At 47.9% G+C, this 18,511-nt stretch overlaps 1 protein-coding gene across 2 annotated transcripts in view; it reads left to right on the forward strand.

The window, feature by feature from the left end:
- OPRD1 (opioid receptor delta 1) overlaps positions 1 to 16,944 on the forward strand; it is a 44,395-nt gene extending 27,451 nt beyond the window's left edge. For both annotated transcript variants that reach the window (XM_053576447.1, XM_053576448.1), the window contains exons 2-3: positions 10,462 to 10,811; positions 14,388 to 16,944. In XM_053576447.1, coding sequence (XP_053432422.1) covers positions 10,462 to 10,811; positions 14,388 to 14,929 — 892 coding nt within the window. In that variant the 3' untranslated portion in view covers positions 14,930 to 16,944. The remainder of the gene's footprint in view (positions 1 to 10,461; positions 10,812 to 14,387) is intronic.
- The last annotated feature ends 1,567 nt before the right edge of the window (positions 16,945 to 18,511 follow it).

Raw genomic sequence — 18,511 nt, forward strand, 5'->3', positions numbered from 1 at the left:
ATTTTGTTATGTGGGCTACTCTTACTGGGGTTAGGTGGTTTCTCAAAGTAGTTTTGATTTGCATTTCTCTGATGATTAAGGATGATGAGCTTTTTTTCATGTGTTTGTAGATCATGCGTCTGTCTTCTTTAGAGAAGTTTCTCTTCAAGTCCCTTGCCCACCCTGAGATGGGATCACATGTTCTTTTCTTGCTAATACGTTTGAGTTCTCTGTGGATTCTGGTTATTAGACCTTTATTGGAGGTATAACCTGTAAATATTTTCTCCCATTCTGAGGGCTGTCTGCTTGCTTTACATACTATGTTCTTGGCTGTGCAGAAGCTTTTTAGTTTGATCAGGTCCCAGTAGTGTATTTTTGATACTGCTTCAATTGCCTGGGAAGTCCTCCTCATAAAATATTCACCCAGGCCGATTCCTTCTAGAGTTTTCCCTGCACTTTCTTCAAGTATTTTCATAGTTTCATGTCTTAAGTTTAAATCTCTGATCCAGTGAGAGTCTATCTTAGTTAATGGTGAAAGGTGTGGGTCCAGTTTCAATCTTCTACAGGTTGCCAGCCAGTTCACCCAGCACCATTTGTTAAATAGGGAATCTTTTCCCCACTGAATGTTTTTAATTAGCTTGTCAAAGATCAAATAACTGTAAGTAGCTGGATTCATCACTTGGTTCTCTATTCTGTTTCAGATATCTACTTCTCTGTTTTTGTGCCAGTACCATGCAGTTTTGATCACTATCGATTTATAGTACAGTCTGAGGACTGGTAGTGTGATTCCTCCTGCTTTGTTTTTATTGCTGAGTAATATTTTGGCTATTCGAGGTTTTCTCTGATTCCATATAAAACGAAGTATTATTTTTTCTTTTTTTTTTTTTTTTTTGTAGAGACAGAGTCTCACTGTACCGCCCTCGGGTAGGGTGCCATGGCATCACACGGCTCACAGCAACCTCTAACTCTTGGGCTTACGCGATTCACTTGCCTCAGCCTCCCAAGCAGCTGGGACTACAGGCGCGCACCACAATGCCCTGCTATTTTTCTGTTGCAGTTTGGCCGGGGCTGGGTTCGAACCCGCCACCCTCGGCATATGGGGCCGGCGCCCTACTCACTGAGCCACAGGCGCCGCCCAAAGTATTATTTTTTCAAGATCTTTAAAATATGACAGTGGATCTTTTAATATGACAATAGCTTTAATATGCATTAAAATTGTATATTGCTTTGGGTAGTATAGACATTTTAACAATGTTGATTCTTCCCAGCCATGAGCATGGTATGTTTTTCCATTTGTTAACATCTTCAGCTATTTCTTTTTTTTTTTTTTTTTTTTTGTAGAGACAGAGTCTCACTTTATGGCCCTCGGTAGAGTGCCGTGGCCTCACACAGCTCACAGCAATCTCCAACTCCTGGGCTTAAGCGATTCTCTTGCCTCAGCCTCCCGAGCAGCTGGGACTACAGGCGCCCGCCACAACGCCCGGCTATTTTTTGGTTGCAGTTTGGCCGGGGCTGGGCTTGAACCCGCCACCCTCGGTATATGGGGCCGGCGCCCTACCGACTGAGCCACAGGCGCCGCCCATTCAGCTATTTCTTTTCTTAAAGTTTCATAGTTCTCTTTGTAGAGATCTTTCACGTTCTTTGTTAGGTATACTCCCAAATATTTCATCTTCTTTGGCACTGCTGTGAAAGGAATAGACTCCTTGACTGTTTTTTCAGCTTGGTTACTGTTGGTGTATATAAAGGCTGCAGATTTATGGGTGTTGATTCTGTAGCCCGAGACATTGCTGTATTCCTTGATCACTTCTAAAAGTTTTGTAGTAGAATCCCTAGTGTTTTCCAGATATATGATCAGATCATCTGCAAAGAGTGAAAGTTTGATCTCTTCTGACCCTATGTGGATACCCTTCATCACCTTTTCTTCCCTAATTGCAATGGCTAAAACTTACATTGCAATGTTAAAGAGCAATGGAGACAATGGGCAACCTTGCCTGGTTCCTGATCTAAGTGGAAATGATTTCAATTTAACTCTATTCAATACAATATGGGCAGTGGTTTTGCTGTAGATGGCCTCTATTAGTTTAAGAAATGTCCCTTCGGGCGGCACCTGTGGCTCAGCGGGTAGGGCGCCGGTCCCATATGCCGGAGGTGGCGGGTTCAAACCCAGCCCCGGCCAAATAAAATAAAAAAAATAAAATAAAAAAAATAAAAAAAATAAAAAAAAAAAAGAAATGTCCCTTCTATACCAATTTTCTTAAGTGTTCTGATCATGAAGGGCTGCTGGATATTATCAAAAGCTTTTTCTGCAGCAATTGAAAGAATCATATGGTCCTTATTTTTTAGTTTGTTTATGTGATGAATTACATTTATAGATTTACGTATATTGAACCAGCCTTGAGACCCTGGGATAAATCCCACTTGGTCGTGGTGTATAATTTTTTTGATGTGTTGTTGGATTCTGTTTGTTAGGATCTTATTGAGTATGTTTGCATCAGTATTCATTAGTGATATTGGTCTATAATTTTCTTTTCTTGTTGGGTCTTTCCCTGGTTTGGGGATCAAGGTGATGTTTGCTTCGTAGAATGTGTTGGGTAATATTCCTTCTTTTTCTATATTTTGGAAGAGGTTTAGTAATCTAGGTACCAGTTCTTCTTTAAATGTTTGGTAGAATTCTGACGTAAAGCCATCTGGTCCTGGGCTTTTCTTTTTAGGGAGATTTTGTATAGTTGATGCTATTTCAGAATTGATATATAGGCCTGTTCAACATTTCCACTTCATTCTGGCTAAGTCTTGGTAGGTGGCGTCCTTCCAGATATTGGTCAATTTCTTTCAGATTTTCATATTTCTGAGAATAGAGTTTCTTGTAGTATTCGTTAAGGATTTTTTGAATTTCTGAGGGGTCTGTTGTTATTTCATCTTTACCATTTCTGATTGATGAAATTAGAGATTTTACTGTTTTTTTTCCTGGTTAGGTTGGCCAAAGGTTTATCTATTTTATTGATTTTTTTCAAAAACCCAACTTTTGGATTTATTGATCTGTTGTATAATTCTTTTGTTTTCAATTTCATTTAATTCTGCTCTGATTTTGGTTATTTCCAAATATTTGGTTCTTCCTTCTCCAGTTGCTGACATGTCCCATTAAGTTATTAACTTTCTCTCTTTCCGTTTTCTTGAGGAAGGCTTGCAGTGCTATAAATTTCCCTCTTAGGACTGCCTTTGCAGTATCCCAGAGGTTCTGATAATTCGTGTATTGATTGTTGTTTTATTCCAAAAATTTGGTGATTTCCTTCTTAATCTCGTCTATAACCCATCTATCCTTCAGCATAAGGTTGTTTAGCTTCCATGTTTTTTATGGGTATGCAGGTTCCTGTTGTTATTGAGTTCAACTTTTATTCCATGATGGTCTGAGAAGATGCAAGGAATAATTTCTATTTTTTTTAAATTTGCTGGGTATGTTCCATGGGCTGATGAGAAGAATGTGTATTCAGTTTTGTTGGGATGAAATGTTCTGTAGATGTCTGTTAAGTCCAGATGTTGAATGGTTAAGTTTAAATCTAAAATTTTTTTGCTTAGCTTCTTTTTGGAGGATTTATCCAGCATGCTAAAGGGGTGTTAAAATCTCCAACTGCTATGGAACTGGAGGAAATCAAGTTGCTGATGTCTGTTAGAGTTTCTCTTATAAATTGAGGTGTGTTCTGGTTGGGTTCATAAATATTAATAATTGAAATCTCATCATATTGAGTATTACCTTTAACAAATTTGAAGTGTCCATCCTTATCCTTCCTTATTTCGGTTGGTTTAAAGCCCATTGCGTCTGCGAATAGGATTGCAACACCTGCTTTTTTCTGCTTTCCGTTTGCCTGGAGTATAGATGACCATTCCTTCACCTTGAGTCTATATTTGTCTTTTAATGTAAGATGCGATTCTTGTATGCAGCGGATATCTGGCTTGAGTTTTCGTATCCAGTCAGCCAACCTGTGCCTCTTTAGAAGACAATTTAAACCATTCACATTAATTGAGAATATTGATAAGCCTTTCGAGAGTCTGGTGGACATTTCTAATCCTTTTGCGACTGTGGAAGTTGGAATTTGATCAAAATTTTCTGGGTGGGTTTACTTTTGTGGTGGGGGATTCTGCTGGTCTTTATGGAGGATAGGTCTGAGAATATCCTGGAGAGCTGGTTTAGTTATGGCAAATTTCTTCAATATGTGAATGTCATTGAAGTATTTAATTTCTCCATCATAAATGAAACTCAGTTTAGCTGGGTACAGGATCCTGTGTTGAAAGTTATTTTGTTTTAGGAGATTAAAAGTCGATGACCATCCTCTTCTAGCTTGGAAGGTTCCAGCAGAGAGATCTGCAGTTATTCTAATATTCTTGCCCTTGTAGGTGATGTTTTTTTTTCGTCTGGCTGCTTCAGAATTTTCTCCTTCATATTAACTTTAGTGAAATTGATTATGATGTGTCTGGGGGATGTCTTATTTGGGTTGAGTCGTGCTGGAGTTCTGAAACTGTCTGCTATCTGAATTTCAGAATCTCTTGGCATGTCTGGAAAGTTCTCCTTCATAATCTCATGGAGAATAGACTCTGTGCCTTGTGAAGCCACTTCATCGCTTTCCGGGATCCCTATAAGACGAGTATTGGTTTTCTTCAAATTATCTTAGGGCTCTCTGAGAGAGTGATCTGTTTTTGCCCTCCATTTCTCTTACTCTTTGAGAGTTTGGGAGCATTCGAAAGCTTTGTCTTCAATGTCAGAAATCCTTTCTTCTGCTTGCTCCATTCTGTTACTGAGGGATTCTACTGTGTTTCTCAGATCTTTGAGGGCTGCAACTTCTTGTCTCAATGTGTCAAAATCTTTGGTCATTTGGTCTTTGAATCCATTGAATTCTTGAGATATCTTTTGGGTTACTGCTTGGAATTCTAATTCGATCTTATTTGCTATCCAGATTCTTAATTCGATTTCTGACATCTCAGCTATTTGTTTGTGCATGGGATCTTGTGCTGTGTCTGCTCCATTGATCCTTGGGGCGGTTGATCTACTCTGATTATTCATATTGCCAAAGTTTTTCTGTTGATTTTGCCTCATGATTGTTTTTCACCATTGCCTCAGGCCATCCTCAGATTTGGGGAGGTGTCTCTCCAAGATAAGACCCCAGCGGGATCACTCTATTATTGCTGGATCTTTGTAGGGAGTGACCCTGTGTAGTTTCTCTGGGGCTGGCCCAGCCAGGGAGTTCTGGTTGTGGAAGCAGCTCCGGAGTGTGACACACCCGGATCCAGCAACAGTGTGAGAGGTGGTGCGCATGGTTCTGGGAGTGCCTGGCGCCCAGTGACTTTGGCACAGAGAGCCCAAGTCTTCCACAGTCTCTGGCCAGGAGAAGGGCTCTGCGCAGAGGCAGGGAGGGCTCTGGAGGGCACACGGCTACCAGAGTCCCTGGCCAGATGAGTGGGCTGGTGTGGAGGGAGGGAGGTTACATGAGGGAGGACACGGGGTTGCGCGGCTCCCGCAGTTCCTGCTCAGGGCATGTGGAGGCCCGGCAGAGGCGGGTCGCGGGTAGCGGTGCAGCTCTTATGGAGGTCTGGGCAGCACCAAGCCCAGGAGTTTGAGGTTGCTATAAGCTGTGACGCCAAGGTACTCTACCCAGGGCAACAGCCCAAGGCTCCAGTGTGCCAAAACCAGTCTCACTCTGCCCCTGAGGGTTAAGGCTGTAAGGCAGCTCAGTCCCCACCTTTAGGCTGCTCAGTCACTAGGTTACTAGCTCACGCCAAATCCTTGCTCTGCAACCCTGAGGGTGGACCTTGCTGGGGTGGTTCTCTCCCAGTGGCTCCCTGTGGCCCACAGCCAAACACTATTAGCTCCGTCCGGCTCAGCGGCTCAGTCTGGGGCCCTAGATAACGCCCAAAGTTCTCCACACTCCTGTTCAAGCTCTCCCCAAGGTAGTTCAACTGAGTGCCAAGTCCAAAAACACCGAAACAGTTCACAGGTAAGGCCTTTCCGGTTTGCAGCTCACTGCTGCTTGTACTTACAGCTACTGGCGGGATTAGGTCGATCAAACACACACAACCACTTGCCAGTTTTCCACTGTTTTTGTCCTCCTCTTGGGGTCCAGAAGTCCCTTGATGACTCCCTGTATCCTCAAAGGGATGATTATAGGCAGATCCCACCAGCCAGAGATGCCTGGAGTCTTATCTCCCCAGACTCACCATGCCTAGTTGCAGGGAAGCTGTTACTCAGCCACCTGGCAAGGGGATCTCTTGAGCCCAGGAGTCTGAGGTTGCTGTGAGCCATGACACCATGGCACTCTATCCAGAGAGACAGAGGGAGACTCTGTCTCAAAAAATTGATAATAAAAAATAAGAAGAAAGAAATAGCCATTTAAGCATATTTTTTAGAATTATGGAGGTAATCACCAGAACAGCTAAAAACATTAAAAAGGGTTGCCTCTGCAGAGCAGGGCAGAAGGGTGCCTGAAGAAGGATGGGTAGAGGGGCAGCTGTTATTGTTATGGCTCTGAATGACTTTTCACACCATTTGTAGTGCATTGGCAGAAATATAATTTTCCAAAAAGCTATAGACGTATAAGTAGTTTGGAAGGATCCCCACCACACCATTACAGTGGCTGTCTCTCAGGAGGGTGGCAGGGCATGCCAGGCAGAACATTGGAGGGACTACTGATGTGGCTGGACGTGGAAGGCACTGTGGACAAGGATGCTACCCTGATGGAAGGCCCGTGTGACCAGTCTGGTTTCCATCCTGAGGACAGTGGGGAGCTGTAGAAGAGAGGGCAGCAGAAGCGAGTTCTAAACAAATATGCCTTTTATTCACTGATTGATTGAGACAGAGTCTCACTCTGTCACCCTGGGTAGAGGGCTGTGGTGTCATAGCTCACAGCAACCTCAAACTCTTGGGCTCAAGCAATCCTCTGGGACTACAGGTACCTACCACAACGCCCGGTTAGATTTTCTATTTTTAGCAGAGACACGGTCTTGCTCTTGCTCAGGCTGGTCTCAAAATCCTGAGCTTAGGCAATCCACCTGCCTCGGCCTCCCAGAGTGCTTACAGTTGTTAGCCACCGAGCCCTGCCCTAAATCTGCCTTTTAGAGTGAGCCCCCTTACTTACGTGGGTGATGAATTTGGGGGGAGGAGAGGCTGCTGCAGGGTCCTGGTGAGAGCTGACAGGGCCTGAATTAAGACATTCACACCACAGATGTCTGCTGAGAGCCTGCTTTTTTGCCAGCCACTATTGATAGGCCTGGCGGGGAGCATCATTGAGCCAGTCCTCTGTCTTCAGGGAGCTTACATGGGCAAGAGAGCCAAATGGACAGAAAAGAAGATTAATATGAATCAGGCAATGGTTTGTGCTATAATGAGGAATGAAGCAGCTTAAAGAGACAGAGATACTATAGATAGGGGCAGTCAGGGAGGGCTTCTTTGAGGAGGTGATGTTGGAATAGAGTCCTGAATGAAGCAAAGGAGCAAGTTGTGCAAAATTGGGGGAAACAAGGGTTCCAAGCAGAGAGAATAGCAAGTTCAGAGACCCTGAGTCGAGGAGGTAAGAGTGGGCTTGACGTGTCCAAGGATCAGCAAAGAGGCCAGTCTATGGCAAGAGCATGTCACTCGAGGGGCAGGAACTGGGAGCTGACGCCCCAGAGACATCGGGCTAGCTGTGGAAGACAGAACTTTGGGGAGTTACGGGGGTGGGGGCGTTGAGAGCAGGAAAGCAGCATGATTTGTTTGGAGGCTGGAGGAGGGAGATTGAGGGGGTGAGCAGGACAGGGTCTGGCCGCAGGGGACACAGGAGGCCTGTGAGAAGGGGAGCTAGGGCTCAGCTAGCTCACCATCAGTGCCAGGCCACTCAGCCTGCCTGGACCAGCAACAGTAGCTTCATCACCCCACTTCCCAGCATCCCAGCCCCCTCTGGGAATGGAAGGATCCTTCACAAATCAAAATAGCAGGCAAAGAACAGCCTCTAATTGTTCTGCGTAAGAGCAGAGAAATTAGAAGAGTCAGCTGTGGGGTTGAGACCGCCTCCCACACAGCTGTGATCCCGCACCCGCTGAAGACTGACTTCCTGAGACTTGCAGTTCTGCTGTCTCCGAGCAAAACTTTTTGCTACTCCAGCCCTAGAGCAAATGACAGCTATTTGGAAGGCAGTAGGACAGATGCTGGCCCTGGAGGACAATAAGTTGGTCAATTAAAAAAAAAAAACAAACACAAAAATATCAGTCACTTTATGAAGGAATAGCCTTAGCTGAGGTGAGTTTGTTTGGTCACTGAAACATTGAGTACCCTTGTCCTAGGTGCCCGGGGCTGAGCATGGTTCCAGAAGGATTCTAAAGGAGGGCAGGCACAGAGCGTGGTACCACTTTCGGGGTAGAGTGGAGAAGAAGGCATGGGAGGCAGGGGGCTTTAGTTCTGGCCCTGGCTCTGCTACTATTGTTGTGTGACCTTGGATGGGACCGTGCTGCCTGTCTTGGCTTCATTCTCCCCATTTCTCCCAATGTGGGCTTTAGGCTAGATCAGTGTGATTCTCTAAGTTTAGAGTTCATTAAAATCACTTGGGGGCCAGGCACGGTGGCTCACACCTGTAATCCTAGCCCCTTGGGAGGTTGGGGCAGGTGGATTGCTTGAGCTCAGGAGTTTGAGACCACCCTGAGCAAGCGTGAGACCCCGTCTCTAAAATAGAAAAATTAGCCAAGTGTTGTAGCTCCTGTGGACCCAGCTACTCAGGAGGCTAAGGCAAAAGGATCTCTTGAGCAGAAGTTTGAGGTTGCTGTGAGACTCTGTCTCAGGCGGGGGGTGGGGGGAATCACTTGGGGTAGGAGATGCTCCTTACTGATATTACAGATGAATGAAGACGCCCAGGGCCCAGGTCCAGAGATGAAGCAGATCTGAGATGGTGTCCCGGAACCTGCATTTCTCAATCTCTTTCGGTAATTCTGAAGACCACAGAATTGGACCACACTTTAATGAAATCACTTCCCATGGTGGTTCACACCTGTAATCCCAGCATTCTGGGGAGGCCGAGGCGGGTGGATTGCCTGAGCTCCCAGGTTGGAGACCAGCCTGAGCAAGAGTGAGACACCATCTCTAAAAATAGCTAGGTGTTGTGGTGGGTGCCTGTAGTCCCACCTTCTCGGGAGGCTCAGGCAAGAGAATCACTCGAACCCAAGAGTTTGAGGTTGCTGTGAGCTATGATGCCACAACACTCTATTGGTGGTGACAAAGTGAGACTGTGTCTCAATAAAAAAAAAAAAAAAATCACATCCCCTCAGTCTGTTGGAGCTCTTCCTGCTCTGAAATTTGCAGAGTCACTCGTGTAACCCTTCTCTAGGTTTCACAGATCATTCCAGGGGCATGAGAGAAGTGTCGTGGCCCCTACCTCATTGTGTCTGTGCCTTTCTGTGATGATCACACTGCCCCAGGATGGTGTGTTTCAGTATATATAGTCTCCCCCAGGCTACCTGGTGCCAGGCCCTGGTACAGAAGGAGCCATGGCTATAAATGTTGGCCAAACAAGGGGCCAACTGTAGTGTAGACAGCTACAGCAGCACAGAGCATGGAAGGACGGTAGAGGCATCAGGTGCACAGTGCAGCTGCAGACACCTGGCTTGGGTGTCCCTGGGCTCATGCCCTGGGTTGGATGTGTGATACTGGCACCTGCTCCCTTTCCCCACACCACTGTGGGTGAAGAGGGGACTGCACTGTGGCTTTTTCAAAGTGGTGAGTCCAGTTGCATGGAGGTAAGAAGGTCTGGGTGGGGCCATGGGAAGGACGGGGAACCCTGATCTACCATGGAGGACACCCCTAAGGCCCCAGCTAGTCTGCTAGGTAGTGTCCCCTCCTCAGAGTTGGCCATTTATATTCTCAAAAGTCCAGCTCAGTGGCAGAAGCTAGAGAGTCAGGTCACTCTGGTCTAGCCCCCAGCTCCATTCTTCATACATGAAGAATAATAACAGCTTTCATGTCCTGATTGCTTACCATGCGTCTGACTCAGGGCCATATGCTATATATGTTATTTCATTAAATTTTCACAATCATCCTGAGAAGTTGGTACAAATATTACTCTTCTTTTTGTAGTTATGGATGCTGAGGCTCAGAGAGTTCAAGTTACTAACCCAGAGTGGTTCAGCAAATAAATGGTTCAGGCAGGATTAAAACGTAGATCTGTTTTTCTCTAGAGCTCAGTTTTATCTTTAATTATATTGCTCAGTAGCTTAGTAGCTCTATAATGAAAATATAATGAAAGGTTAAATACCTTTCATAGAATACCTTCTGCCAAACTCACCCACAGCCAAAGAAATCCCTTTGAATCTGTTATAGTAGAAAGGAGTGATCCTGAATTAGATAGTTTAGAGTTCTAGTCCCACCCCTGTTCCTGAGCTTTTGTGTGACCTTGGGCAAGTATTTCACTTCTCTAATTCTCATGTAAAACTTAAATCTATGAAACGGGATCAATTATACATGCATTTCTTTCTAAGGTACACCAAGATGAAGACGGCTACCAACATCTACATCTTCAACTTGGCCTTGGCCGATGCACTGGCCACCAGCACACTGCCCTTCCAGAGTGCCAAGTACTTGATGGAGACGTGGCCATTTGGTGAACTGCTCTGCAAGGCTGTGCTCTCCATTGACTACTACAATATGTTCACCAGCATCTTCACACTCACCATGATGAGTGTCGACCGTTACATCGCTGTCTGCCACCCTGTCAAGGCCCTGGACTTCCGCACACCCGCCAAGGCCAAGCTGATCAACATCTGCATCTGGGTCCTGGCCTCGGGTGTTGGTGTACCTATCATGGTCATGGCTGTGACCCGTCCCCGGGGTGAGTGAGTTAGCTGTGGCACAGGCCACTGACCACAGGAGGTAGAACATGGGCCTCTGTGGGCTTGCCTAGTGCTTAGGAGGGAGTATAGGTGGCTCACAAGTGGAGGTGTGGATTGCTGATCAATGGAAGTGTGACAGCTAGCCAGTGGGAGTGTGGAAGTCAGCCAATAGGAATGTGAATGGTTAACTATGTGAGGATGAATGACTGGTCAATGTATTGTGGGTTCCTAGCCAAGGGAATTTATGAATTTATGAATGGAATTCCGGATGGCTGGTCCATGTACATGCAGGTGGCGGGCCAAGAACGTGTGGGATGACGGACCTATAGGGAGATGGAGGGATGGCCAGTAGGGTGAGAATATCACTGATCAGGAAGCAATGGAGGCCGTAAGATCTGAAGTCCCATCCCAGACTTCCTTTCACCCAAGTCTGAAAACCATTGGCCCTGATGACTAAAGCAAAGCCTGGAAAATGGCCTGCAGACAATGACGACAGGTGTATTTCCTGAGAATACAATGGCAATTATTAAAGTAACTGCCTGTATTAGGATAGCTGTTGTAATACACACTCTCCAAAGCTCAGAGGCTTAACAGTAGAAGTTTATTCCTCACTCACATCACAATCCAATGTAAGAGGAGCACAGTCGTTCAGGAACCCAGGCTCCTACTGATGGTTTCTGAATCTTCCACTGCTGGGATCTGGCCAACAAATGAATATGGAGAGGGAGTAGGGAGAAAGCACAACCACTTAAATGCTGTGGCCCATCCCTTCCTAGTGACTGCTGGTCATATGGGCCCACCTCGATGTAAGGAAGTGGAAAAAAGTAGTCTAGACGAAAGTAGAAAAGTAGTCTAGTAACTAACTACCTCTCTTGAGCTACATATCCTGGGGTGTTGAGAAGTTTAAAAGAGGTAATATGTATAAAATGCTTAGAACAAGGCCTGACTCATTGCCAAGGCCTAGTAAATAGCAGCTGGTAAGTAATTAAGCCTGTGAGATAGACAATACAGGGACTCCTACCTCTATTTGACTGTAGGAAAACAGAATCCGAGAGGTCAGGTGTTTTGCTTTTTTTTTTTTTAATTCAGTCATAGCTGTGTACATTAATGCAATCATGGGGTACAATGTGCTGGTTTTATTATTTTATTTATTTATTTTTTTTGTAGAGACAGAGTTTCACTTTATGGCCCTTGGTAGAGTGCCATGACATCATACAGCTCACAGCAATCTCCAACTCCTGGACTTAAGCGATTCTCTTGCCTCAGCCTCCCGAGTAGCTGGGACTACAGGTGCCTGCCACAACGCCCGGCTATTTTTTGGTTGCAGTTCAGCCGGGGTCGGGTTTGAACCCGCCACCCTTGGTATATGGGGCCGGCGCCTTACCGACTGAGCCACAGGCGCCGCCCAGTGTGCTGGTTTTATATACAATTTGAAATATTTTCATCAAACTGGTAGTTCAGGTGGTTTACTTAGGGTCACACAACCAGGCATTTGGTGGGATTTGGCCTATAACCCACGGTTCTTGCCCCCAAATCTGTTGCTCCTCTTGGTTCCCTTAGTAGAGGTTTGCAGAGGGTCAGTGCTGTGGGTAGGAGAAGGAAATAGGCTTAATGGGAGGCTTCTTGGTCACCCTTGACCCTCACCAGGGCAGAGCCCCCAGTGTCCTTGGCCTCTTAGCAGTTGGTCTTTTTTTTTTTTTTTTGTAGTTTTTGGCCAGGGCTGGGTATGAACCTGCCACCTCCAGCATATGAGACTGGCACTCTACTCCTTTGAGCCACAAGCGCCGCCCTAGCAGTTGGTCATGATGCAGCAGTAGGGCCCCTTCTTCACTGTCAGCCTGCAGTTTCCTGGCCATTAACTGCAACCCTGCTGGGGGCAGGACCAGATGGGCTGCCTCAGCCCACACACTTTCACACACAGATTCCTCTATCAGCACTTTCTGGCTTTGTATACCACCTGCTGTGTGTCCTTAAACAAGTGCTGTTCCTCTCTGGGCCTAGTTCTGCCATCTGTACAGTGCAAGCTTTGGACTCAGTCCTTACTAGGAGTCCTGCCAGCCTAATGTCCTGAGATCCCACTGTCTGGCTCCTTAAATCCTAGCATAGCAAGAGACCTTGAGAGTCCCCTGGGTCGGTCCCAGGCCTTATTAGAATCACACAGTGTCCCACAGTAAAGTTCTCATCCAGCTCAAGACCACACTCCAGGAACGGGGACCTCATTCCATCCTGGGTGCCCTTCCTATCTCCTGGCATACCTGGCTGTCAGGAAGTTCTTGAAGTTAAACTCAGATCTGTGGCCTTATCAAAAAGCCACTGGCAGGTAGCCCATAGTTCAGTGGGTAGGGCGCTGGCCACATACACCGAGGCTGGTGGGTTACAGCCCAGCCTGGGCCTGCTAAACAATAATGGCAACTGCAACAAAAAAATAGCTGGGCATTGTGGTGGGCACCTGTAGTCCCAACTACTTGGGAGGCTGAGGTAAGAGAATCTCTTAAGCCCAAGAGTTTGAGGTTGCTGTGAGCTGTGATGCCATGGCACTCTACTGAGAGCAACAGAGTGAGACTCTATCTCAAAAAAAAAAAAGAAAAAGAAAAAAGAGGCTATTGGAAGCCTGGGCTCTGGCCTCATACATGTATGTGTCTCTTTTCCCTGTGAGTGCACCAAAAGCTGGGACCCCACAGTGCTCTCCGTGCCTTAGCCTATCAGTCCTCACAATGAGAGGTAGGCATTGTTGTTAGTCCCACTCTACTAAAGCTCAAAGAGGCTGGGTAATCTGCCTCCACAGCAGGGCTGGAGTCCTGCTCCTAACTCACCTTAATGACTTAGTGGTACTGTTCCCACTGCAGTGGTTCTCAACCTTCCTAATGCCACGACCCTTTAATACAGTTCTTGTGGGTTGCAACCCACTGGTTGAGAACCTCTGCACTAGCGCTAGTTTGGAAATGGGTCGGGATGTTTTCCATTATCATAATGACTACCATTTAGTGGGATGGGCTAAATTATTTCATGTTCATGCCACCTGTGGACATAGAAGCCTAGAAGTGGGCTGGGAGAAAGCATAAAAGACCTCCAAGATAAGGGCCAATCCTCCCGGGGTCTTTAAGGACGAGTAGGAGTTCTCAAAGTATAGCAGCGGAGGAGAGTGGGGTGCAGTGGCTCACGCCTGTAATCCTAGCACTCTGGAGGACCAGGCAGGTGGACTGCCTGAACTCACAGGTTCCAGAGCAGCCTGAGCTAGAGCCAGACCTCTCTAAAGATAGCCCGGTGTTGTGATAGGCATGTGTATTCCCAGCTACTCTGGAGGCTGAGGCAAGAGAATTGCCTGACCCTAAGAGTTTGAGGTTGCTATGAGCTATGACAGCACTCCACTGAGGGTAACAAACTAAGACTCTGTCTCAAAAAAAAAAAAAAAAAGCGAAGGGGAAAATTATAGGCAAAAGAATCACTTTGAGCAAAGGGCAGGAGGAGGTGGTGGGACCTGACCAAGTCTTAGAAGGGGGGGGGCAAATAGGCAGGGCCCCGTAGGTGCACAGACCCTCACCCCCTGTCTGTCTTTTCTTGTTTCCCTGACCCAGACGGAGCAGTGGTGTGCATGCTCCAGTTCCCCAGCCCCAGCTGGTACTGGGACACAGTGACCAAGATCTGCGTGTTCCTCTTCGCTTTCGTGGTGCCCATCCTGGTCATCACCGTGTGCTACGGCCTCATGCTGCTGCGCCTGCGCAGTGTGCGCCTGCTGTCGGGCTCCAAGGAGAAAGACCGCAGTCTGCGGCGCATCACGCGCATGGTGCTGGTGGTGGTGGGTGCCTTCGTGGTGTGCTGGGCGCCCATCCACATCTTCGTCATCGTCTGGACGCTGGTGGACATCGACCGGCGCGACCCGCTCGTGGTGGCCGCTCTGCACCTGTGCATCGCGCTGGGCTACGCCAACAGCAGCCTCAACCCCGTGCTCTACGCCTTCCTGGACGAGAACTTCAAGCGCTGCTTCCGCCAGCTCTGCCGCAAGCCCTGTGGTCGCCCGGAACCCAACAGCTTCAGCCGCACCCGCGAAGCCACCGCTCGCGAGCGGGTCACTGCCTGCACCCCGTCCGATGGTCCTGGCGGTGGCGCCGCCGCCTGACCAGGCCAGGCCAGGCCGCCACTGTCCCCCGCCCGCCCCTCTGAAGTGACCTTGCCGCCACACCGGGTCCTAACGGGAGGCGCAGGCCACGATCTAGAATGGGGCAGTAGAGGTTGGAGGCTTGGAACCTGCAGCCAGGCCTCTACTGGAGAAGGGGGCCGGGCAGTGGAGAGGCAGATGTCAGGATCCATAGGGTGATAACCTCTGGGGCAGGCGCACCCGTCATTGACGGCTCTAGTTGGGGGGAGGGGGGGGCGGGTACTAGGGACTCCAGGGGAGTGGAACAAGACCTGTGACTCTGGAACTGGGCCCCCAAATAGGGACTCCCCAGTGGCTGGGCCTCAACCATGGGACAGCCTGCAGTTCTAACCAAAAAAGGGGCTTTCGGGAATTAGGGTCTATCCTGAGAACTGAGGTTCTCTGGGTCTGGGACCAGGAGGGACAGTGGTGGGGACAGTTACTTGAGAGCTGAGCTGCAAGATTGGACCTCTGTGCAGTGGGGAGGGGCCTCTTCTGGAGTGAGACAGGACAGGACAGTCGGCATGGCTACAGCTCAGCATTTGGTAGCAAGATAAGGGGCTCCCAGGCAGGGGCTAAGGCCTTGACTATGGGGTAGAGTTCTAGCCTCTGAGTTCTAGCAAGGGGCAGGACTTGCTGGGGTCTAGCTCCGATGTGACACTTCTATAAATAAGATGAACATAAAAGAAACAGAAAGAGGGAGAGAGAAACAATATACTTTTTCTCTCTAACATTTATTTGCTTGGAACGTGCAGGGATCCTTCAGCATCGAAGTAGTGGCCACAGTACTATGTTCCAGTGGGGCTTGGGATAGGACAGTAAGGCAGCTCTAGGATAGAGTAATAGGACATGGGCTTGGTTGGAGTAGGGTCCCCAGAGGCTTCAGGAGCCAGAAGGTACCCTGGCTCCAAAACCTAAACTTGGAGTGGGCCTCTGTGACAAGTGGTGGTGGTGGGTGGTCTGAGGTGGTAGTGCTGGGTAGTCTGAGGGAGAGAGGCAGCTCCTGCTTGGAGGTTAGGCCTTCAAGCTGGAGAGTGGATGGTGGAGAGTGGGCCCTGGCTTCTCTGGTCCAGGTACTGGAGGACAGAGGACCATCTGCTTAGAGCCCGGTGGTTGGTAAGTGGCATCTGGAACTGGGTGGCGGGTATCAGAAGCATGATTGCATCAGACTTGGTGCTGGGTCTTGGGACCTGATAAGAACCTGGAAGAAATCCTCTTCCCTCCTCCCAACGTGTGTCTGGTGTCAGTGACTCCAATGAACTGGAACTGCCCGCGTGGGGACCCGACTTGGAAGGGACTGGGGGAAGAAGGTTTTCATAACTGTGACGCTGCCATCAGTGTGTGTTCCCCTGTGCCTTTCCCCCCGGTCTCCCCAGGTCTCCCACCTGCTCCAGCCCAGTTGCTCTCTGCAAGCTGCTGAGGGCAGTGACCACCAGGAGCTGGGCACAGAAGCTTTTCTCTTCATTTGTTTTGCATTTTAGTCAAGCCCTCCCAGATCTCTGCTCCCCCAGTGCCTACCCCATGTGTCATCCCCCCCTTTCCTTTACAGACACTGCCTCAGAAATGCCCCCCTGACTCCCTCCTGAAGCAGTGTGCTGACATCCTTGTAAAAACAAATTTAATTTTCTTTCCTTTTTGGGACAGATGGAAAGACATTGACGTCTTTGTCTCAAACAAAAGGAAAAAGATAAAGAAACAATATACCTCTTTTCCTTTGACAGCTATTTCTTTGGAACAAAAGCTGGGAGGCTGTCACTCCAGCAGGGACTGAAAATCATTCAGGGGGTTGAAGGCTTAGGCACCTAAGATGGGCTTTGGGCACATTTCGGGAAGGGATGTCCTTAGTGGGCAAAGCACAGCCCCATTCTCAGGGTGAAGTCCCCAGAAGCCCCAGACCTGATGATGTTCTCCCTTCAGGAAATGGCTCCCCTGGGGCCTGGAAAGCTATGGGGCAGTGCCCAGCTCTCAGATCCAGCCTGCTAAGCCACTGTGACATGGGGTCCTAACCTTCCTAGATCACCTTCACCACCCATATAGACCACAGAGATCTCTGTGCCTGAGTGGGGCGGGGGGGGGGGTGTCAGCAAGCCAGGGACACTCCTGGACACTCATCATCTTGGACTCCTCTTACTAATGCTGTGGGGATATGGCAGGGAAAGGGGACAAATTTAGGAACCAGAAAAGAATCCTGAATGAAGTAATGTTAGAGCCAGGCTATTTATTGTCTTTGCAAAGACTGTGTCTCCTTAACCCCCTCCTAGGACAGGCCTGTTTCAAGGCTGCTTGAAGTCTGCTCACTGCCGTCTCCTGTGGCTATTACAGATCCGGCTGCTTTTTACCCTTTCTGATAGATAAATTTGTCCTGGGTACAGCAGGGGCTGAGGTCCAGACCTTGTGCGTTTAAAGTAAGGCAAACTTGTATTGAAATTTATTTTATGCAAGACATGCACTCTAGGCATTGGGACTCGGAAATGAGTCAGACGTGGCCCTGCCCTCAGAAGGCCTGAGCCAATGCTGGGAGACAAAGCACAAACATGATTCTATCTCAGTGTGATGAGTAGTGACAGAGCCCCAGGGGGGTGTCACAGGGAACTGCCTTTTCTAGCTTTTTAATAGAACATGTTTGTAGCAATTCTCTAAAAGGTGAGAAAGGGTCAGGGGTCCTTAAGGGATGAACAGGAGTGGGCCACCAAGAAGAGGAAAGTGTGTAGAAAAGCATGGGATGGCCAAGTGCTTGGCACACCCATCCAACCCAAGTTGGATGCTCCTGGAGCATGGGGCCTAACCCAGCTCTTCTGTGTGGCAGGCTCTGTGCCCAGTGCTTCGTGCACTTTACCCCCGCTGGTCCTCATGACAGCCCAATGGAGAGAATACTGTTATCCCCATTCTAGACAAGAGAGCTGAGGCTCAGAGAGGTGAAGCCACTTGCCCATAAGTCACAGAGCCTGTTAGTAGTGGCAGAACTCAGGGCAGTGTAATTCCAGGCATCACTGTGGAAAGGGCTTAATAGCTGGAACCCTATGATGAGGTTTTTGAAGGCTTAAAACCAGATAGAAAAATCTGAAGGAAAAGGACAATGTTCTATGAACTTTTGTTCCTCCTGAAGCTCTCCAAATCTTCAATTTCAAAATGTACTATGCATGATGCATTTTAAAGCTTGAAATTGACAGTGTAATTCTAGATCATCACAGGGTTCTCAAAACTGCAAAGTAGGTATGTTTCCCCCAAAATTTCCATTCTTCTTTCTCTAGGCAGGAGGGAAGATTTTGCTCTTGGTTTTAAAAATGTCCTGAAATTTAATATCTCTTCTTTTTTTTTTTTAAAGACAGAGTCTCACTTTATCACCCTTGGTAGAGTGCCATGACATCACAGCTCACAGCAACCTCCAACTCCTGAGTTTAGGCGATTCTCTTGCCTCAGCCTCCCCAGTATCTGGGACAACAGGTGCCTGCCACAACCCCAGCTATTTTTTTTCTTGCAGTTTGGCCGGGGCTGGGTTTGAACCCACCACCATCGGTATATGGGGCCAGCGCCCTGCTCACTGAGCCACAGGCGCTGCCCTCA

The sequence above is a fragment of the Nycticebus coucang genome, chromosome 22 (assembly GCF_027406575.1).
Source record: "Nycticebus coucang isolate mNycCou1 chromosome 22, mNycCou1.pri, whole genome shotgun sequence".
NCBI classification, from domain to species: domain Eukaryota; kingdom Metazoa; phylum Chordata; class Mammalia; order Primates; family Lorisidae; genus Nycticebus; species Nycticebus coucang.